Genomic DNA, 24,024 nt, shown 5'->3' with positions numbered 1-24,024 from the left:
TCTTTTAAGAAAGAGGGATTTCTCAATGGGGAGGTAAACTTGGAATGTATTCCAGGCATGTGGGAATTCAACCAATTAACAAATATTTATTAAATGCCTTCTCTGTGTAAGGCACAATTTTAGGTGCTACAAAGACAAAAGTTAAAAACTACAGTCCTTCTAAGTTGTGGGTTTTCTATTTTTTCTGAGAAGATAATGTGTATATATGTATGTATGTATACACACATGTATGTATCTGCACATACATAGATATATAAAACAAGATAATTGGGGGAGGACCTCAAAATCTTTCTATTAAAAGGTGGTCCTTGAGAATTGATCATAAAACTTAGTTGGGGAACTGAGCAATATATCTAGCATAAAAAAGAATAAAGACAGCATAAAATTCAGTTTTTCAGGAGGAAGTCACTAAGGCCTGAAAGGTAAAATTTAAAAAGCTCCCTGAGGAGATGGAACTGGAGCTTAAAGATGAGTAAGATTTGAATAAGATGGAGTTTCATGGAAAAGTATTCAGAGACAAAATCATGAGAGAATTTGATCATGGAAATAAGTATGCGGTTTGTTGGGTAGGGAATGTGAGAGATGAAAGACATGCAATTAGGAATTGAGCTTGATTAAACTGGAGGATGAACTGGCCATCAACAGAGAATATTGTGGGGAAGGTAAGTCCTGATTAAGGGGATTCTTCTAATGGATGTTGGATCACAAATATAGGGAGTGATGGCCAGGGAGAAGTTTTGGCCAGGGAAGTCACATGATTAATAGAGATATAGTCTTTTAGGGGTAAGGGAGTGCCCCCTATGAGCTGGAAAATCTATGTAAAATTTTTTTGCCCTATCTTTGTCCCCCCAAAAAAAGTCTGAATTATTATGGTATTAAAAGATAAGATATTCTGACATTATACAATAATATATATATATACACACACACATGCACATTTTGTGCATTTTTAAGTTTCCAAACTTTTTCTGTGATACCTGTTGGCTTTCACTTGTAACCTAAATATTCTGCAAAACTCTCCCCAAATTCCCATTCAGTTTCTCATACTGACCTGTGATAACTGTGGTAATTGTAATGGGGAAAGTCACAATGTGGAAGGGATAACTCTTGTGCAAAACAGGGAGCCTTTGTAGATTCCTGAGCAGGGGAGTGACAAAATGTTTGTCTTAGTTTGGCAACAGTATATAAGATGCATGGGATAGATTGGGGGAAGGGAACAAATAAGAAAGATGCAGCAGTGGTAAAGGTAATAGGGTACCACTGAAGCAACAAAACTTTATGTATTTGAATAAACATTTAATAACTTATTAAGAAAGCCCTCCAGCTCAATCCATATCATACAACATAACATTTAATTACATGACATTGTATTGTTTTATATGTATTGGTCTTCCCTCCCAAGCCAGTCTGTAATAATTCAGACTTTTCATTTAAAAAAATCCATATTTGGCTAGATTTTGCTGTATTTTGGCCTTTTTTGGAGAAGGAGAACATCTGGTCACTTCTCCCTTAAAGGCCTTGCTATGCTTGAAGATTATTATCTGCTTATATCTTTTTCTTTGAATCAAGTACCCCTCTCATCTTAAATTCTTACAGGTTGGACTGAAGGTTGATGACATTGCCCCTTTTATCAGTTCCTACAGTACAGTGATAATAGTGGTTCCCCTTTGCCATAGGAGATCTTTAAACTCACACTGAGAGCAGGGGGTGCAATAAAGGAGTCAGTGGCCCCTAGCCAATTCTTTTGGCAGCAATAAAAGTTCAAGTCTGGACTTGGTGCTTCCCCCTTTTCAGTCTCCACCCTTCTTCCTTCCTCTGTTCTGACCCCATTTGTCATCATGCTTTCTGTTTCAAAACTGCTGATTTTATTTGCTTTTACACAGTACTCTCAGAATGCCATTTGTGTAACTGTCACCTTCAGGGCATCTGTACATAATAGGTCTTGGTAAATATTTGAATTGAATTAAATAATGGTTCCCATAGTGTAAGCAAATTATCCCTCACACCATAAACTAAAGAATGTTCCCTTCTATTTGAGAGGTAAACCAGAGTGACCAGGGAGAAAAATACAGTAAGTATTGGGGACAATAACGCTACTGGAGTTTCTTAATATAGGAAACACAACACAACTGTGGGTGTGGCCCAATACAGCATGAGTAATATGAATGTTATTCCTATTAGTGTCATTCAAGATGAAGGGAATTTTTGTCTGTATGGCTCAAATCCCATTTTTTATTTGGGTTTTAACTGTAGGGGTATATACTTCTAGCCTTAAAGGAAGCTTAACCAAATCAGTTTTGTATTCAGAGACTCTGCTCTCTCATTGTCCTTTTCATGCCTCATGCAGTAAGCATGAGTAGAAATTCATGAGTAGATTTTTTTTTTTTTAGATCAGTTTAGGTAAATGGTCTCAGCAGGAAGTTGACTTTTGGCTAAGGATGATGATTAGTTACTTCTTTATTGTTTCTTGAAGGGATATAAATCAATTCATCAACAAGTATTTATGTCAGTCACTGAACATTTATAAATTGCCTACTGTGTGCCAGGCACTACACCAAGCTTTGAGGATAGAAAGAAAGGCAAAATATAATCCCCTGTCTTAATGGAGCTCACAGTGTAATAGTGGTGAGCCCACATATAAAAGGAAGCAAAATGAGAGAGTGAGGGAAGGATGGCACCCAGCCCTCAGGACATGATGCAGTCCTGTAGCAGATGAAAAATGATGAAATGGCCACCCCTGGGCACCCTCTTAAAATGGAAGGTATACGAGATGCTTCTTGAAGTCTACCTTTCACCCTCCTTAACCCGAGGGAGGTAGTGAGGAGTTCCAGGGCCAGGGAGTATTTGAGGACTTGTGAATTCCAGTGTGAAGAGTTTGGGAATATAAAGAAACAAAACCAGTTCCTGCTTTTAAGGAGTTTACTTGACAAAAAAAGAAGACAACATGTATCTTCACATATATTCTGTTTCTCTGAATCTGTGTCTCTATCTCTCTCTTTCATTCCCTTTCATTCCCCCTTCCTTCCCTACCTCATTTTCTTCTCTCCCTTTCCTTTCAAAAAGTACAGTTTGAGCTGAGAGAAAGGAAGAGGACCTGAGATGAAGAGGTACTACTTTCCAGGCATAGGGGAAGGCCAGTGCAAGGAAAGGAAAGGAAGATGTAGAGCTGTTTGTGATGGGACACAACTGAAAAACGAATTTAAAAAGAAGAGATCAGGATGTTGGATTACAGCATGGGACAGAGGAAAAATTCTCCTCTGCTGGCCTGCCATAGATTTTCCTTGCTTGAGTTATGACATTTACTTATTATTATTATTATTTTTAATATATAAATTGATATCTTTTATCTGTATGTTTACTCTTTTCAACTCTCAATTTTTGCTTTAGTCACTACCTGGGTGACCCTGGATAAATCACTTAATCTCTCTACCTCATTTTCCCCAATGTATAATGGAGATAATACTATTACCCATTTTGCAAGGTTGTTGTGAGGATTAGATAATACTTATAAAGCTCATAGTAGGTACCATATTAATGCTCCCCGCTTCTCAGTTCCTAGTGTCTTTGTTATGAAGAGATTTTCTTATCTATTCATAAGGACACTAGTCATTTCATTACTTGGAACCCTGTTTCTTCTCAGTGATGTCTTTATGTCTTCATTTACATTGTTGTGATCATTGTGTACATTGTTCTCTTAGCTAGCTCATTTTGATTTTCATCATTTCATACATATCACATTTTCTCTGATTTTGTCATTTATCATTTCTTAATTCTATTATATTATAAACAATTAAAACAAAAGAAAACTTCTTCCTGAGTTTTGGACATTTTGTTTCCAGTTCTTGGCTCCTTCTTTGCTATGGATATTCTGGCACATTGAGCCTTCTTTTTTTGATTTCCTTGGCATATGTGCGTAGTAGTGGGATTTCAGGGTTAAAGTATGGGTAAGATTCACATTTTTCTTCCATAATTTCAAAATGTTCAAGATGTTGTTTGGTTACTTTGTAGCTCCACCAGCAGTGTATTAGTATTCTTTGGATCCCTCTACCAACAGTGATGTTTCCTTTCTTTGACCTCTTTGCCAATTTACAGAGGTAGGGATTTGTAAAGACAACCTCAAAGTTGTCTTTAATCTGCATTTCTTTTATTCTTAGAGATTTTGAGTATATTTTGATGGAATCATTTATTTGTTGCAATTGTTTTGAAAACTTTTTTTTGTTTGTTTCTATCCTTTAATTACTAATTACATGTCAATTACCTATATATCTTGGATCTCACAGTTTAGGTTTTTTTAGATTTTAGATTTTATTATTTATATATTTATAAATATATTGTATTACATATATATAAAATATAATATATTATACATATTTAGATTTAGATTTTAGGTACAAATTTTCCCTCTTTATACATTTTCTCCTCTTATTCTATCTGCATAGTTTTTATTCAAACAATAGTTTTTGAAGTTGTCAAAATTATTTTATCTTCCATAATTTTTTCTTATTCTTCTCTTATTTAGTAAAGAATTCTTCTAACCACAGTTGTGAAAGGTATCTGATCTCGATCTCATCAAATTTTATATTCAGGTTGTTTATCCATTACAAGTTTATTGTAGTATGTGACATAAAGTACTAGTTTACAGCCAATTTCTCTCTAGAGTTCTAGAAAGAAAGAAAACTAGAAAGTTTTCTCAGAAATTCTTGCCAAAAAAGGAGCCCCAAATGATTCCTATTTTGAGGCTTAACAAATCTGCTGCTGCTGTTTTTAATGATGTCTGCTTCATGCTATTATAATCTTATTCCATTTAGTGACTTTTGTATTTTTTGTTGTTATTGAGTTGTTTTAGTTGTGTCCTGGTCGTCATTACTCCATTAGGATTTTTTTTTTGGCAAGAATACTTGAGTGGTTTGCCATTTCCTTCTCATCCCATTTTGCACATGAGGAAGCTGGGGTAAATAAGGTTAAAGTGTCTTGTGCAGGAGATCACATAGATAGTGACTGAGGCCAAATTTGAACTCAGGAAGATGAGTCTTCCAGACTCCAATGCATTACCTAGCTGTCTTGTATTTTTTTTTTTTAACAGTACCAAATAATTTCACCAGTTATAATTGATAGAATTTAAGCTCTGGGAATACCTTGCTCAAGTTGTACTTTTTCTTACTTTTTTTTCCCCTTGAGATTCTAGAACTTTTGTTTTTCTAAATAAGGCATGGATTTCAAAAGGCCTCTCTGAAAGGGCAAACATGGTATTCAGGGTGGAATTATATTAAACCATTTTTATATTAGGACAGTAGGCCTTGCATCACTGAAACTAGAGTACGAGACCTTTAATCAGGAAGATCTGACTTAGGCCTCCTACACTTCCCTGTGTGTATGATGTATTGCCCACAGTGTGATCCCTGGTTCAATTATTTGACCCTGTTTGCTTTACTTCTTCATCTATAAAATGAATTGGAGAAAGACATGGTATACCACTTCGGTATCTTTTCCAAGAAAACCTCAAATGAGGTCTGAAAAATCAGATGCAGCTGAAATAAATGGCTGAACAACAACAAAATGTTTATATTAGGAAGTACAAGTTGATTGGTTTGGCTTGGAGCCAAGCAGGGCCTAGAAGATGAGACTTTGAACAAGAGATTTTTTTTATCCCAGGTGGAGGAGGAAAGGCAGGTAGTTCTGGAACATGAGGCACTAGGAGAAAGGGTCAATTCATTTCATCAAATCTTTCTAAATTGCTTGCCACATGCCAGGTCCCATGTTAAGCACTAGAGATACAAAGCTTCTGTTCTCAAGGAGTTTTCTTTTCAATGGGAGAAATGCCTTATTTTAATTTAAATAAAAAAATGTAGAGAAATTGGGGGGCATACATATAGGAACTTTGAAGTAACCTAAGGATTCTGTTAAGTGGAGGGGAGAAAAGTGCATTCTAGGCCTGGTAGACAGCCCATGCAATGACATAGACATGGGAGGCACTGAGACCTGAACTGGAATGTGGTGGGGGTAGAACATGAATAAGTCATTTGGCTGGAACTAGAGTACTCGGAGGGAGTTCCATACAGTCAGCCTGGGAAGGGAGGATGGAGCCAGATTGTGTAAGCCTTTAGAAGTCAAAAACTATCCTAGAGTTGAGAGAGCCCCAAGGGAGCTTTGGGAAACTGGGGCATGTCAGAGATAGCCTATTGGTACTGTTCTGAGGTGTGGCAAATGAGTAAAAAGAAGAGGAAGGAGAAGACTATTAAAGACAAATTTTATCTATGTTATCATTTTAGATTTTTATAAAAGTCTTATTTGCAGACAATAGACATTTATTAAACATTTATGACAGGAATATAAAGAAAGGCAAAAGACAGGCCATGCTCTTAAATATACCTCAGTCCAATGGGGGGAAACAGTCTGCAAACTACTATTATGTAGCTATACATAGAATAAATTGGAAATAATCAGCAGAGGGAAGGCATTGGAATTAAGGAGGAATGAGAAAAGTTTCTTATAGATGGTGGGATTTTAGCTAGGATTTAAAGGAAGCCAGAAGTCAAGTGATAAGAAGGGAGAAAATCCTAGGTATGAGAAAAAGTGAAAATCTCAGTTGGAAGATTGAGTGTCCCATTCAAATAACAGTATTATTGGATTGCAGAGGACTTTTGTGTGGGGATGGAGATGGGGATAGGGGAGTAAGGCATAGGAGGATTTGAAATGTAAGGAAAAGGCTGGGTTATGAAGAGCTTTGGACACCAAGCAGAGGATTTTATATTTGATCCTGAAGTTGGTAAGGGAGCACTGGAGTTTATCCAGTGGGTATGTCTATGGGTATATTCGTGTGTGTGTATGAATATGCATATATGAGATCATAAAGGGAAAATGAATAGGACTTAGCAAAAAATTAGGTATAGGATGGGGAGAGAATAGAGTGTTGAGCTTGACATCAAATTCTCAGCTTGAGTGAGTGGGAAATAGTGATGTCCTTCATCAACAATAGGGAAGTTCAGAAAGAGGAAAGTTTTCAGGGAAAGCTAATGAGTTCCATTCCAGATATGTTAAGTTTAAAATGTCTGGGGCTATTCAATTTAGATATCTAATAGCTGAAGATGTGAGTTTGAAGGTTAGAAGACAGGTCAGGACTAGAAAAATGAATTTGAGAATTATTGAGAATAATCAATAACAGAGGTGATAATTTAATCCCTGGAAGCTGATGAGAGTACCAAGTAAAACAAAATAAATGAATAAGCAAAGAAGGCGAAGGATAAAACCCTGAGAGGATGGATACCCAAGGTTACTATTGTATTGCCAGGTTAAATTGAGTTCCTTCTTGCTCTAGGCTTCTTGTGATTTGGGAGGGATTTGCATTTTTGTCTTTTCTATTTTCTCCCTTGTCTAGTACTGAATTTTGCACATAGTAGATGCTTAGTAAATATTAGATGATTGAATTCCTTCTGTTTTTGGCCTTTCATCCTTATTTATTTTTATTTTTTTTGCAAGGCAATTGGGGTTAAATTACTTGCCCAGAGTCACATGATAAGTGGTGTCAGAAATCGGACTTGAATTCAGGTCCTCCTAAGTCTAGGGCTGGAATCTATCCACTGTGCCATCTAGCTGCCTCCTTTCATCTTTTTGAGACACAGTTTTATTTGTTTTTTTTCCAAATAAAAGACCTTGGACAAAGCACATGTATAACTTTTTTTAAAATTTTATTTTTTAAATAACTTTTTATTGACAGAACCCATGCCAGTGTAATTTTGTACAGCATTATCCCTTGCACTCACTTCTGTTCTGATTTTTCCCCTCCCTCCCTCCACCCCCTCCCCCAGATGGCAAGCAGTCCTTTACATGTTGAATAGGTTACGGTATATCCTGGATACAATATATGTGTGTAGAACCGAACAGTTTTCTTGTTGCACAGGGAGAATTGGATTCAGAAAGTATAAATAACCTGGGAAGAAAAACAAAAATGCAAGCAGTTTATATTCATTTCGCAGTGTTCTTTCTTTGGGTGTAGTTGCTTCTGTCCATCCTTGATCAATTGAAACTGAATTAGCTCTCTTTATCGAAAAGATCCACTTCCATCAAAATAACATCCTCAAACAGTATCATTGTTGAGGTATATAATGATCTCCTGGTTCTGCTCATTTCACTTAGCATCAGTTCATGTAAATCTCTCCAAGCCTCTCTGTATTCATCCTGCTGGTCATTCCTTACAGAACAATAATATTCCATAACGTTCATATACCACAATTTACTCAACCATTCTCCAATTGATGGACATCCATTCATTTTCCAGCTTCTAGCCACTCATGTATGACTTTTAAGGAGATTAAAAATAGAGGTACTATATGGCAAAGCAGACAAAGTCTGGAGTCATGAAGACATTAAGTTCTTAAATTCAAATGTGGTTTTCAACACTTAGCTATGTGACCCTAAGCAAATAATTTAGCGTCTGTGTGCCTCAGTTTCCTTATCTACAAAATGAGGGGGGTAATAGAGTCTACTTCTCAGGACTATTGTTAACATCAACTAAAGTAATATTTGTAAAAGATTTTGCAAACCTTAAAGTAATATATAAATGCAAACTATTATTAATAAAATCTGAAATTATATTGAGTTCTCAGTGTTGGTGGTGATGTGCTTGAATTATTCTGTAAGTTATCACATAGTTCGAGGTTGTGTGTCTTAGTGTGAGCCACGTTCTTTTGTATACCTGTGGTGATTTAGAGGTAGTTGGTTGTGCAATAGGTAGAATGCTGGGTCTTGAGTCAGGAAGATTGTTCAGATCTGAACTTAGATACTTATTACCTATGTGATACAGGGCAAATTACTTCATTTCTATTGGACTCGGTTTTCTACCTATCTTGCAGAGTTTGTTGTGAAGATCAAATGAGATAATAATTTAGCACAGTGTCTGCCACATTATAGATGCTATGTAAATGATTATTTCCTTCCTCTTTCCTTTCTAGTATCATTTTCCTAGTTTAAGAGAAAATTCTTAGGAAAGAGAGTTTCTTTTAGCGATAGTGTAGAAACAACTGTAGATAGAGGACCCCAAAGGTAGCATCCCATGGACACTTGAAAAGTTTCCCAGAATAACTAGTAGCTTATTTTAATGAGTAATTATTTACAGAGTTGTCTTAAAACTTTTAAAGTTCTTGGTCATGGTGAGGAAATTAATCTTATGATTTTTTTTTTTTTTTTTTTTTTTGTGGTTTGAAACTTCCTGGTTGAGTCTTTGTATAAGCTTTTAAAATAAATATTAGTATTTTTTTAAACTCTCTGTTCATGATGCTATAAAGCAGTACATGAATATGTATATGTATGTACATAAATAAATAATGCTGGAGAAATGACATTTTACATTCTGGTGGTTTCCTGTCTCCCAAGAATTAGTTCTGCTTAATACAGGTGGAATAATTTTGATCAAGTAACAGTCTAAGCCTATAAGCAAAGTGACCTCATCCTATTTCCTTCTATACACTTAGCAGCTGCATGATCGGTGGCAAATCATGTAGGCTTCCTGATCCTTAGTAGAATGAGGGGCTTGGAACGATTGACTCTAAGGTCTGCCTCTTACAACTCAGAACTTCTAATACTATGATGCTTATGAACTAACCATTGACTTACTAAAGAAATCTGTTCTTCTTGTCCCTACATTATAGTGACATAATATAGTTTGATAATTAGACTAGGCAGTTTTCTCTTTCCTCTTTTCTTTTTAGCTTAAAGCCTTTTTGTTAGGTTTGTAAGACTTTAGCTAGGTGATAGTAAATACATAGGGTGTGGGGGTCTAGAGTCAGCAAGAACTGAGTTCAGATCCAGCTGCAGATATTAGTTGTGTGACTCTGAATAAGTCACTTAACAACTGTTTCCTTATTTGTTGTTGTTAAGGATCAAAAGAACTTATACTGGTAAAATACTTAGCACAGTACCTGGCACATAGGAAGTGCTATATAAATTTCAGCTAGCTCCTATGTAAGGTGGCTTCCATCCCAGACCAGGAGAATTCCTTTCTCTATTTCTAGCCATAGATCCAGAAATTCAAATCCCATTCTTAGATATCATATTCCTAATCAGCTTTTTACTTCCCAAACCTGCCTTTATTTTAAAAAATGTTTTAAAATATTCTATTTATGTGATACTACTAGACAATCATTCCATTTAAATGACCTTTCTCTTATAAAGCCTTTTCTTTAGCTAACATATGTTAAATATTTTGTGACTCTAAATGGACTCCTTAAAAATGTTTGCTCTTATTTATGTCCCTTCTAATTCTAATGTTCTGTGTTTTTATAATTCCAGAATTTCATTTAAAAAAGATACTAAAAAACCCCTTACCAAAGAAGACTTGCTGGCTTATATTAAAATTTGATAATATTTATTAAAAAATGCTAATTTGTATGCCATCCCTCTAGGAATTTTCTATGTTATGTAAAAGCAAGACATAGCTCTTTTTATACTTCCATATTAACATTGCCCACCTCGATCTTATTTTCCCCTTAAGATTGTGTGTGGACCTTCTCATAATATCTTGTAGACACTAACCTGTAACCAGGACAGCATAATTGGGGTCTTTGCTGAAATTTAGAGGATTCTGACAATACTTCTACTCTTTCAGCAGGTGGAAATAATTGAATTCTTAGTACCTAGTTGGAAAGACTAAGTTAAAATAGGAAACACCTAAAAGGTAGATTTTTTTTTTTTCCCCTCAGCAGCCCACTTTTTAAACTTTCTAAGCAAGCCTTCTCTTTACTAGCATTCACCATATTCTGAGTTTTGACTCATTATGTGGGATGTGTTGTGCCCAGGTTGATTTGTCCTTGGGCAATGACTTTAGGGTCTTTTAACTCATAGTGCTTTGGGTCTTGAAGATCATGAAGTCTTTTTCTCGCATTACATTTTGCCTCCCTCTGCCTCTTTCTTCCCCAAAGAGAGAATTTATCTTGGAAAAAACTGCCCCTGTGGCACTTTGTGCTACTTTTTCTTGGACCTGCTTTGTGGCATCTGCCCCAGGTGTCAGAATTGCTGAGTATGGCTGTGGTATTTGGGCCAGTTGCTGAGAGGGAGCCACTGAAGTTTTGTGTATGGGCCTTGGTGTCCTGTTCGATTCCATTAACAGAACTCCTTTTTTTTTTTTTTTTTTTTTTTTTGTCTCTCTAGGATTGGAATATCACCTGGTATACTAACAATCCAGACTTCACCAAGTGCTTTCAGAACACAGTGCTGGTATGGGTGCCTTGTTTTTACCTCTGGGTTTGCTTCCTATTCTACTTCCTTTATCTCTGTCGGCACGACAGGGGCTATATCCAAATGACACATCTCAACAAAGCCAAAACTGTAAGTGACCATGATTTTTGTTGTGGGTGTGTTTTTTGAGGGGTGGAAGTGGGGTGAAGAAACAGTCAAGTTGAGGTCATAGCATACTCTTGAAAGGATTTGGCTCTTTCTGTTCTATGAGTAATAAAACTTAATTTATTTGAAACTCGGCTAACTGAAGTCCTAAGATAGCTAGAATTTTAAAAAAATAATAGTTTTTTAAGAAGTTTATTGTTGTATTTTTTTTTGGTATTACAGTTATTTCTTCATATATATCATCCACAAATCCTAGATAGCTATCCTCTAGCAAAAGAAACAAGTTAAACAAAACCAACCAACTTATTTTCTCCTCTGATAGATTTCATCAGTCATTAGGCAATTATAAAGTGTACTATCTTAAATACTGGGGATACAAAGAAGGCAAAAAGCAATTCTTGCCCTCAAAAAGCATTCATTCTGATGGGGGAGATGACATATAAATAATGGATTCACATGAACTTTATACAAAGTAGATGAATGTAATCCAAAAGAGGAGGCATTAGCAACTGGAACACTGGCAAAGGCATCCTCTAAAAAAGGTGGGATTAGACTTGATTCTTGAAGGAAGCCAAACCAAATTAAGATGAAGAAGTAAGATGTCTTATGCAACACTTCACACTCGTAGCCCACCACTTCTCCAAGGAAAGAGGGGAGTGCATTAGTGCTTTTCTTCTTTGGGGCCAACCTTAGTCCTTATAATTACACAGCATTCAGATGGTAGATGTAATTTTTTTTTTTTTTTTTTGGCACATGGCTTTAAAAAGAAAGATGACCAGAAAACAATTATTAAAGAATTATTTAAGAAAAAAATACCTTCTATGGTATTTCTATATGTCCTGAAGTTGGAAAATCTTTATTTCAGCTTCCTAAGCCTTCTATGTCTGTTTCTTCAGTGGAAATAGGTGTTAAGACTGGTGCTGCTGAAGCCCCACAGAATCTGCTTATTAAAGGACAACACAGTTCTTTTCACTGGTTTGTCCTCAGTGAGGAACAGTGGATTGTAAGAGGTTTTCAACAATAAATTAAAATGAAGGGAAATTTCTGAATAACTCTTGTACTGAAAATCAGCAGGAAGGACTGACTCCCTACTCAGCCCTAATGGGAGATCTGACTGATCCTGTTACTAGAACAGACCCTAGCCCTAGACCTTAGATTTGCAATAGCAATGACTCAATCAAATGGTTACAGCAAAATGTATATATACACCAACCAAAGAGTATTCTCTGCAACCCAGCAGAGAGATGTTATCACGATCTTCAAGGAGATTTCATCACTCATCTTAATAAATTAGTGGGATTTCTTCCCTTCAAGATATTGTCCTAGAAAGAGAGCAAAGGTCTGTCTCATCTTTTAACCTTAAGGTGACTAGGCTCTCCTAGTCATACCCTTTTAAATATTTAGGGTCAATCTTTTCCTGCTGTCTTAGGAATGCAAAGCAAATATGCTATGGTAAATGTAATAGAACAAGGAAATTGAGCTTCCTAACTAATTCGATACATATCTGCCAATATTCTTCTCCTTAACCATTCTTCTTCCCTTTTTCTGTTCTTAGTTAATGTGGATAATAATCTTTTGTGAATTGACTGGATTCTGATTATCATCTCTATCTTCACTACCCTTTAAGGAATGTAGATGGGAAACAGTGATAATATAAAATGTGTGTTTCTATTCCAGGCCTTGGGCTTTTTGCTATGGATAGTCTGCTGGGCAGATCTATTCTACTCTTTCTGGGAAAGAAGTCAGAGCATTTACCGGGCTCCTGTGTTTCTAGTCAGCCCTACACTCTTGGGCATAACAATGGCAAGTATGAACTGTCTTGTGTTGGTCCTTGTTGGGTAAGAAAAGGAATTTTTTCTGGCTCGAATAACAAATGTTGCTTCTTAGTTTTCTTGTACCTTACTCTCAGTCTAGGTCTTCCTTATCCTATTCATTTTGAGCCTTTCTCTATTGAATATCCACTCTTGGCATAATTGCCTAGATGTCATTGGAATTCATCTTACTATGGGAAAAGAAGCAGAAATGTCTGAGATTTGGGCAAATCTGCCAGACATAGACTAATTTCATCCTTCCACATATAACCTCTAAATGTGTATTAGGGTAGTGGGAAAGTCCTATTTTTAATTCTGTAACCATTATATTCTCCCTGAACTCAGAGAAATCTGATTGAATTTATTGCCAAGGATAGTTGAGCATATTCTCAGTGATTGGTAGGAGTAACTTGCAGTTTTAGAGTGGAATAACAGAAATCTATTACCATCTCCTGGGAACTGCTTAATATCCTAGAATCTTAGGGCTTTATCTAGCCTGCTTCATAGGAATCATTCTGCCACATGACAGTGACCCCATGCAACTCATGAACTGCCTCCAAAACATCCTTATTGGCATTTAAATGGTTTGTATTGGTACCTTCATTCCAATTGCTCTATTATTCTTGGTGCTAAACTTTGGGATAGCCAGTTGGTTTTTGAATATGAGTATTTGAATTCTTGAAGCTGATGGGTAACAAGTCATTATGACAGGAGCATTTCTTATTTTCTAGTCATACTATATTGGTATATTTGGATGCTCTGTATATCTCCCCAGTTACAAATTTAAAGCACATAAGTTTGTGGTTTGTGGAAGACCTATGGCACTGAGATAGAATAGCAATCATAATAGCTATGATAAATAACAGCATTTATGTCGTGCTTTCAGGTTTGCAAAAATGATTTACAAATGCTCTACTACTTGTTCCTCTTCTCAGGACATGAAGATCCTCATTATATTTTATTATTTATTTATTATCCCCATTTTATAGGTGAGGAAGCTGAGACAAATAGAAATTAAATGTCTTGCTCAAGGAGATAGAACTAATTTAATGTTTGAGGAAGGATTCAAATTTGAGTCTTTCAGACTTCAAGTCAAATGCTCTTTTTACTGAGCCATCTAGATAGAATTCTGAGTTTGCATGCTAAAAATTGCCTTTTGAAAGGAGAAAATGACTTCATAATAGAATTGCAATTCATCATGGGCACTAAGATTTGCATGGAGTCACAGAATTGTAGAGCTGGAAGAAAACTTAGAAATGATCTAGTCTTACCTTTTTATTTTATAGAGAAGAAAATGTACTTTATAACTAACACATTCAGCACTTTGGATTTGCAAAGCTTTTTATATACATTATCTCATTTAATTCCCATAATTGGTTGCTTCATAGGGTTATTATGAAGATCAGATAAAACAAACATTTGTATACATATACAAATTCACATATGCATAAAGCCCTTTGCAAACTCAAAAGTCTTCTTGTCATTATGATATTTATATTCTTATCGTTGTTGTATTGTTTTAGGTCTTATCAATATTATTGATAAGATATAATACCTTGCTTTTGGCCATGGATTAGAATGGTACATATTTAGCTGAATGACCTATTGTATTCCTTAATATACTTTTGATGATATTTTTTCATCTAACTCTTGGGAAATAGTTTGAAGACTGTTTAAAAAAATGCTTAACATAGAAAAGATTGAACGTTTTGTTCACTTTTTAAAAAATACAGATAAATGTCATCTTAATAAACAAAGTATGATCCCTCAAAAGAGTTAAGCTTGAAGCTTAACTCTCATCATTGTTTATCAATAGGCATTTATTCAATGACAGGTGAACTACATACTGGGTATACAAAGAAATGTTAAAAGTTGAGAGATGGATTTTTGTGTTGAAGAAACCACCATAAGACCAGTATCTCTGAATCTCCATTCAGATCAGTTTCTCAGGCTAAAGTGCTACAAACTGGCTAAAGCATAATAAATTCTTTGCTGCAGACCACTCTTTCTTGTGTAGTGTCCATTCTGTGGCTTACAAGTAGGGCATCATGAGTTGAGGAGGTGAAAGAACCCAAATTAGAAGAGAAGGTAGAATCTTTTTTTTTTTTTTTTAACAGTTTATAGAGTTGGTTTTTTTTCCTTTTAAGAAATAAAGATATTCAGTAGTCATAGTTTTTTGTTTACTAGTAAAAATGTGTTGTTGATAAACAGTTGGGAAATATTGGTGGCCACAGTGGAACCTGTTTTGGTTCTCTTAGATTGTTAAGCACTCAGACTCTTGAGGGGTCTGACAAACATGTCATCTTCCTAATAGTTTCCTTTCTGTGTATGTGTCTGTTTTGTGTTCATTTCTTTTCCAGTTGCTAGCTACCTTTTTAATTCAGTGCGAGAGAAAGAAAGGAGTCCAGTCCTCAGGGGTCATGCTCATTTTTTGGCTCCTCACCCTGTTATGTGCTGGCATTGTCTTTCGATCCAAAGTACTACATGCCTTAAGAGAGGTAAATAGTTACTTCGTCCCTTCCTGTCCTTGAGGATTGTCCCACCCATGAAAGGCACCAGACTTTCATGTTCTTGTTATTGTATCAAGTGTGGATCTGAATAGTTTTAATAAGCATCATTTGCCCTCTGAGAGCAAGGATTTGGTAAACAAAGAAATGGTAAGATTTCCATTTGATAGAGAGTACTTTGTAGACCAACCAGTTAATTGTAAACAACAAGACCAGGCCATCATCCCATTTTCTTTAGCATGGGAGCAAGCAGGGAGGCAGCCCTCTCCCCTGGGTAGTAAAAACTTGTCCTAGAATAACCTTTGTATGGTAAATTCTTGTTCTGTCTCTGAGATGAGAAGATGTGTTTACATGTTTCCAAGTGTGTGCCCTTTTAAAGCCCAAGAGTTTAAAAAAAATAGTCCTTTAAAAATGCTTTAAGTGGAAAAGGACTAAGCATCAGTTCATTTTAAAGAAATTACTATTAAATAAATAATAATAATATAAATAACAAATAAAGCGAAATAATTTAAAGAGTTAAGCAGAACTAGCTCTCTTTTGGGGAAGTTATTTATAATTTTGAGAGTTTGGGAAATGGACTTTCCATTACTTTGCTTTAGGGATTACCCATTATGGAATTCCTTCTGTCAAAACAGATTGAATCCTGTTTTGCAAATTAGAGAACTGTCTAGGACCCTGAGAAATTAAAAGACTTGCCTAAGGTAACATAGTCAGTATGGATTAGAAGTGGGATTTGAATATAAGTTTTCCTGGCTAGTTTTCAATCCATTGTACCACACTGTATTTTTGCGAGGAGTTTTCCTTATTCTTCAAATAGCCCCACATTCCAGAGCAGAATTCTTTATGTAGTTGCCAATCTTTAAATTTCTGTTTTCACCTGGCAGACCCTTTTTGTGCTGGTAAAAGGAATAGACAAAATAGAATATATCTTATGGAGTAGCTAGATGCTACTGGAAGGGCTTCATTTTCCCAAGCTGGACAATTTTTGGTTGGGGTTGATAAGATCAGAGTTGGTATGTTCCAGGTTCTAGTCTTACCTATATATTATCCCTCCCCCCATTTTTTTCAGAGAAGAAATTCTGAAAGTTGAATGTGTCTTACCTTTTCTCCTCTTGTGTTCAGAGTGATAGAGTTGATGTATTTCGCGATGTCACTTTCTACATTTACTTCATCCTGGTACTGATTCAGTTGATATTGTCCTGCTTCTCAGACCAGTCACCTCTCTTCTCAGAAACTATCAACGATCCTGTAAGTATGAAGAAAAAGGCGATGCATGTGTGTGTATGTGTGTGTGAAAAGGCAACTATGTGGGGGGGGAGGGAGAGGAGGGAAGAGGGGGAAGGAGAAATGGGTATCACTCTTCTTAAACCTAAGGATGATCATGTCAGTATGGTCAGGATGTCATGATTTCCAAGACATTAGTATGGATTGAGGCAGGAAAGACAAGGCACTGTCTTCTCTCCTCTGTGGGTTGAAGGGAACTACATTTTCTTATACATGAAGAAGCATTATTTGTGACCAGCCATGGTGATTTTGTTGTGAGAACAGTTTTCTGGATGCTGAGATGCACTTGGGCTTGACCTGGGTTGATCTGGGGCTAAGCCATTGGTTTTGTGTAGAATTGATCATTCTAATGTGTGGCTAGTTTAAATGGGAGGAAGAAAGGCTCTTTGGTGATGAGAATTTTTTTTTTTTAAAGAAATCTTTCAAGTAAGATATCATGGGGTCAAGAGGGAGGAGAGACCTGGAAATTCTTGTTTTCAGAACTCCAGCCTGGAGATTTGGTTCTTCTGAAGAAATGAGCCCTTAGAGAGTTTATTTAGCAGGGGTGTGTGTGTGTGTGTGTGTGTGTGTGTGTGTGTGTGTGTTGATTCTTTCCATTGTCACTTTAGAGATCTAGAAGCACATATGTGCTGGGTAATGGAAGAATGAATCATCTATCACCTTGTGAATAAAGTCTTTACATGGGACAAATACTGATAAAATCAAAAATATATGTTGTTTACAAGCTATTAGTTTTTGATTAATGAAAAAGTGATGGTGGGTGGTGGGAAGAGAAGCAGAACTTGAAATTTCATCCTCTGACTGGGTACCTTTATTTTCTCTTGGCCAACAAATTCAGGAAAACGGAAGAGGGAATGGGATTTTCTGAGAGCTGACACCATTGAGGATTAAAATAAGAGAATTCTCTTGTTCCTCCTGAGTGTAATGACAGAATGTAAAGTAGAACTCATGTTGTTTTTTTTCATTCCTTTCTCTTCTCCTCTCCTTTCACTCCCCATTGCTTTTGTGGTATTGTTTTGAAAGAATGAGGTTCTCAGTGCCTAGCCCTGGCCAGTAGAGACCAGAATGTGCAGGACTGGGTAATGTTCCCACTTCACCTCTGTAAATTTTTTTTTTAATTAAAGTTTTTTATTTACTAAACATATGCATGGGTAATTTTTCAACACTGACCCTTGCAAACTTTTGTTCCAGATTTTCCCTTCCTTCCCCTCACCCTCCTCCTCTAGATAGAGGTAGTTCAATACATGTTAAATATGTTAAAATATATGTTAAATCAAATATATGTATTTTTGCATATTTTGCCTATATATGCAAGTTATCTTGCTGCACAAGAAAAATCAGATCAAAAAGGAAGAAAAAACTGAGAAAGGAAACAAAATGCAAGCAAACAACAACAGAGAGAGTGAGAATGCTATGTTGGGTTCCACACTCAGTTCCCACAATCCTCTCTGTGGGTGTAGATGGCTCTCTTCATCACTGAACAAGTGGCACTGGTTTGAATCATCTCATTGTTGAAGAGAGCCATGTCCATCAGAATTGATCGTCATATAGTCTCAGTATTGCTGTGTATAATGATCTCCTGGTTCTGCTCATTTCACTTAGAATCAGTTCATGTAAGTCTCTCCAGGCCTCTCTGAAATCATGTTGGTGGTCATTTCTTACAGAAAAATAATATTCCATAACATTCATATACCATAATTTATTCAGCCATTCTCCAATTGGTGGACATTCACTCAGTTTCCAATTTCTTACCGCTACAAAAAGGGCTTCCACAAACAAAAAATTTTGCCCATGTAATGAATTGAACCAGCTACACCCAGTGAAAGAACTCTGGGAGATGAATATGAACCACTACATAGAATTTCCAATCCCTCTATTTTTGTCTGCCTGCATTTTTTATTTCCTTCATAGGCTAATTGTACATTATTTCAAAGTTCGATTCTTTTTGTACAGCAAAATAACTGTATGGACATGCATACATATATTGTATTTAACTTATACTTTAACATATTTAGCATGTATTGAGCAACCTGCCATCTGGGAGAAGGGATGGGAGGAAGTAGGGGAAAAGTTGGAACAAAAGGTTTTGCAATTGTCAATGCTGAAAGATTACCCATGCATATATCTTGTAAATTAAAAGCTATAATAAAAAAATTTTTTTTTGTACATGGGGGTGTCTTGCCTTCCTTTAAGATCTCTTTGGAATATAATCCCTATAGAAACACGGTTGGATCAAAGGGTATGCATAGTTTGATAACTTTTTGAGCATAATTCCAGATTTCTCTCGAGAATGGTTGGATCAGTTCACAGTTCCAATGTATCAGTGTCCCAGTTTTTCCACATCTTCTCCAATATTGGTCATTATTGTTTCATATCATCTCAGCCAATTTGACAGGTGTATCTCAGAGTTGTCTTAATTTGCATTTCTCTGATCAATAGTAATTTAGAGCACCTTTTCATATGTCTACAAATAATTTCAATTTCTTCATCTGAAAATTGTTTGTTCATATCCTTTGACCATTTATCAGTTGGAGAATGGCTTGAAATATTATAAATTTGAGTCAGTTCTCTATATATTTTGGAAAAGGTTTATCAGAACCTTTGAATGTAAAAATGTTTTCCCAGTTTATTGCTTCCTTTCTAATCTTAGCTTTATTTGTACAAAATCTTTTTAACTTAAGATAATCAAAATTATCTATATTGTAATCAATAATGATCTCTAGTTCTTCTTTGGTCATAAATTCCTTCCTCCTCCACAGATCTCAGAGGTAAACTATCCTATGTTCTTCTAATTTGTTTATAATATCATTCTTTATGTGTAGATCATGAACCCATTTTGACCTTATATTGGTATATGGTGTTAGGGTCAGTGCCTAGTTTCTGTCATACTAGTTTCCAATTTTTCCAGAAGTTTTTGTCAAATAGTGAATTCCAAAATCTGGGATCATTGGGTTTGTCAAACACTAGATTGCTATAGTTATGGACTATTTTGTCCTGCGAAGCTAATCTATTCCACTGATCAACTAGTCTATTTCTTAGCCAATGCCAAATGGTTTTGGTGACTGCTGCTTTATAATGTAGTTTTAGATCTGGTACAGCTAGGCCACCTTCATTTGATTTTTTTTTTTTCCATTAGTTCCCTTGAAAGTTTTGACCTTTTGTTCTTCCAGATGTTCTTATTTTTTCTAGGTCATTAAAATAGTTTTTTGGGAGTCTGACTGGTATAGCACTAAATAGATTATTATATTCACTTGACCTATCCAGGAGCACTTAATATTTTTCCAATTGTTTAGATCTGATTTTATTTGTGTGGAAAGTGTTTTGTAGTTTTGTTCATATAATTCCTGTCCCTCTCTTGGCAGATAGATTCCCAAATATTTTATCCTATCGACAATTATTTTAAATAGAATTTCTCTTTGTATCTCTTGCGGTTGCATTTTGTCAGTGGTGTATAAAAATGCTGGTGATTTATGTGGATTTATTTTGTATCCTGCAATTTTGCTAAAGTTGTGGATTATTTCTAATAGCTTTTTAGTTGATTCTCTAGGGTTCTCTACCATCAGATCATCTGTAAAGAATAATTTGGTTTCCTCATTATCTACTCTAATTCCTTTAATCTCTCTTTTTTTTTCTTATTGCCAATGCTAGCATTTCTAATAAAATATTGAATAGTAATGATGATAGTGGGCAACCTTATTTCACCCCGATTTTATTGGGAATAATTCCAGTTTATCCCCATTACATATGACGCTTATTGATGGTTTTAAATAGATACTACTGACTGTTTTAAGGAAAAGTTCATTTATTCCAATGTTCTCTAGTGTTTTTAATAGGAATGAGTGTTGGATTTTATCAAATACTTTTTCTGCATCAATTGAGATAATCATATGGTTTTTGTTAGTTTGATTATTGATGTAGTCAGTTATGCTAATAGTTTTCCTAATACTGAACCAGCCCTGCATTCCTGGTATAAATTCTACTTAGTCATGGTATATTATCCTGGGGATGCTTTTTTGTAATCTCTTTGAAAATATTTTATTTAAGATTTTTGCATCAATATTCATTAAGGAGATTGGTCTACAGTTTTTTTCTCTGTTTTCATCTTAGTTTAGGTATCAGTACCAAGTCCGTGTTATAAAAGGAATTTGGTAGGAATCCTTCATTCCCTATTTTTTTTTCAAATACTTTATATATTATTGGAGTTATTTGTTCTTTAAATGTTTGGTAGAGTTCACATGTCCATCTCGTCCTGGGGATTTTTTCTTAGGGAGTTGATTAATAGCTTGTTCTATTTTTTTTCTAAAATGGGACTATTTAAGTAATTTATTTCCTCTTCTGTTAATCTGGGAAATCTATATTTTCATAGATATTCCTCCATTTCACTTATGTTGTCAAATTTATTGGCATAAAGTTGGGCAAAGTAACTCCTAATTATTGCTCCAATTTCCTCTTCCTTGGTGGAAAGTTCTCCCTTTTCATTTTTAAGACTAACAATTTGATTTTCCTCTTTCCTTTTTGTAATCAAATTAACTAAAGGTTTATCTTTTTTTTCATAAAACCAACTTTTAATTTTATTAATTCAATAGTTTTTTTTTACTTTCAATTTTATTGATCTCGCCTTTTATTTTTAGAATTTCAAGTTTGGTATTTGATTTGGGGAGGTTTTAATTTGTTCTTTTTCTAGCTTTCTTAGTTGCAAGTCCAATTAATTGATCTCTTTCTCTATTTTATACAAGTAAGCATCTAGAGATATATAATTTCCCATATTACTGCTTTGGCTGTATCCCACAAATTTTGGTATATTGTCTCATTATTGTCATTGTCTTAGATGAAATTATTGATTGTGTCTATGATTTGCTCTTTCACCTATTCGTTCTTTAGAATAGGATTATGTAGTTTCCAATTACTTTTTGGTCTATTTTCCTCTGGTTTTTTATTGAATGTAATTTTTATTGCATCATGATCTGAAAAAAATGCATTTACTATTTCTGCCTTTCTACATTTGATTTTGGAGTCTTTATGTCCTAATATATAAACAATTTTCGTAAAGATTCCATGAACTGTTGAGAAGAAAGTGTACTCCTTTCTGTTTCCATTTGATTTTCTCCAAAGAATTATCATACCTATTTTTTCTAGTATTCTATTTGTCACTTTAATGTCTTTCTTATTTATCTAGTTCTGCGAGTGCAAGATTGAGATCTCCCACTATTATAGTTTTGCTGTCTATTTCTTCTTGTAACTCTCTTAACCTCTCCTTTAGGAATTTAGATGCTACATCACTTGGTGCATATATGTTTAATATTGATATTGCTTCATTATCTATGCTACCCTTTAGCAAGATATAGTTTACTGTCTTATCTCTTTTAATTAGATCAATTTTTGCTTTTGCTTGATCTGAGATAAGGATGGTTACCCCTGCTTGTTTTTTACTTTACCTGAAGCATTATAGATTATGCTCCAGCCTTTTACTTTTACTCTGTATGTATTGCTCTGCTTTAAATGTGTTTTTTATAAACAACATATTGTGGGATTCTGACTTTTAATCCAGTCTGCTATCTGCTTACACTTTATGGGAGAATTTACCCCATTCACATTTGTGATTAAAACTACTAATTCTGTACTTCCTGCCATCTTAATTAACTTTGAATTATACTTTTCTCTTTGCTTTTCTCCTTTCCCTCCTTCTCACTATTTACTTATGAGTACTACTTGCCTTAAGCAGCCCTTCCCGTTTAGAGTCCCTCTCCCTTTCTTATACCCTTCTGCTACTATTTCTGTTTGCCCTTCTATGTAGATTACCCCTTCCCTTTTCTTCTTTCCCCTACTGCTTTTTTATAATGAGAAGTTTCTCAGTGAAACCAAATATGTCTAATATTTTCTTTGAGCCAAATCTGATGAGAGTAAGATTCACACAATGTTCATCATCTTCCCTTCTTTCCCTCAGTTATAATAGGTTTTCTTTGCCTCTTCCTGAGATGTAATTTCTCTCATTTGACCTCCACTTTCCCCTTTTTTCTGGTATACTCCTCTCTGTTTTAAAGAGACTTCTAGAAATTTTCAGCTAGACCATGGTAGATAACCTTAAACCTGAGTTTAAGTGGCAGTGAGTGGCAGATTGCTGAGGAAGATGGATGGGGAGTGGGACTTGGAAAAAGAAAATTCTGTTATTTCTAGAAATAGAAGAAACAAACCCCAAACCCCCTTGTCACCCTCTGCTGGTGCCAGTCTTGTCTTCATGGAAGATTTTGCTCAAGGTAGTATTGAAATTGGCCTTAGACAACATCTAAAGGGCTAGACAGTTTTCATAGAGATGGTAGAAATTACTGTTCTTTGCTTTAGTTGATTTACTGACATCAGCCAAGTTAGCAAATATTTGTGTAGGCTGGTAAATTTTTGGTATTTAACTATATAGCTAGCTGAGCAGATACTATTTAGATCAACAAGATCTATTCAGTTGGCTAGGTTTTTCCTTGTATGGTTTTCCTTTTTTTGAATGATATTTTTGCTATTAAGATCATTTCAGTTGCTTTGAAAATTTTTTATTAAGTATTTGCTACATAAAAAGCAAATCTACATAGTTCATCTGTCATCTGTTAAAAACATTGCCTTGTATTGTGAATTGTCCTTTCATATTAATTTGTCTCATTTCCTTTTCTAGGTTATGAGCTCCATAAGGACAGGGACTAGATCCTGTTTAATATCTTCCATATGCCTTCTTTATTATTATTATTAAGAATAGTAATAATGATAACAATAGTTGACCTTTATACAGTATTTCCTGGTTTGTAATGTACTTTGTACACATTATTTCATTTGATCTTCACAGCAATGCAATGAAGCAAGTATTACAGGTATTGTTATCTCCATTATACTGGTGAGGAAACTGAAATTTATAGCGGTTAAGTGACTCACTCTTTTTTACATAACTTGCAAGGCAAGATTTGAACCCAGATCTGTCCTGACTCTTCCTACAATGTCACCTTGCCTCTAATAGTACAGAATAGATTTCCCATAGGTTCTTATTAAAAGCTATTGCTCAATGTGAATATGTAAAATGAGATTCATTTTATCTCTCTATGTCCCTGATT

General features: G+C 35.2%; 1 protein-coding gene across 2 annotated transcripts in view; it reads left to right on the top strand.

The window, feature by feature from the left end:
* Window positions 1-24,024, top strand: part of ABCC1 (ATP binding cassette subfamily C member 1) — a 146,368-nt gene that overhangs the window by 39,365 nt on the left and 82,979 nt on the right. Inside the window, exons 2-5 of one of the 2 annotated variants that reach the window (XM_051962650.1) lie at window positions 11,143-11,319; window positions 13,012-13,137; window positions 15,506-15,643; window positions 16,775-16,900. In XM_051962650.1, the coding sequence (XP_051818610.1) occupies window positions 11,143-11,319; window positions 13,012-13,137; window positions 15,506-15,643; window positions 16,775-16,900 (567 nt within the window). Of the gene's footprint in view, window positions 1-11,142; window positions 11,320-13,011; window positions 13,138-15,196; window positions 15,644-16,774; window positions 16,901-24,024 lie in introns of those variants that run through there. The other variant, XM_051962643.1, reaches the window with a different exon arrangement.

This window comes from Antechinus flavipes, chromosome 1, assembly GCF_016432865.1.
Source record: "Antechinus flavipes isolate AdamAnt ecotype Samford, QLD, Australia chromosome 1, AdamAnt_v2, whole genome shotgun sequence".
NCBI lineage: Eukaryota > Metazoa > Chordata > Mammalia > Dasyuromorphia > Dasyuridae > Antechinus > Antechinus flavipes.
Note: the sequence above shows the minus strand (reverse complement) of the source record. Positions and strands in the feature narration are given on the sequence as shown.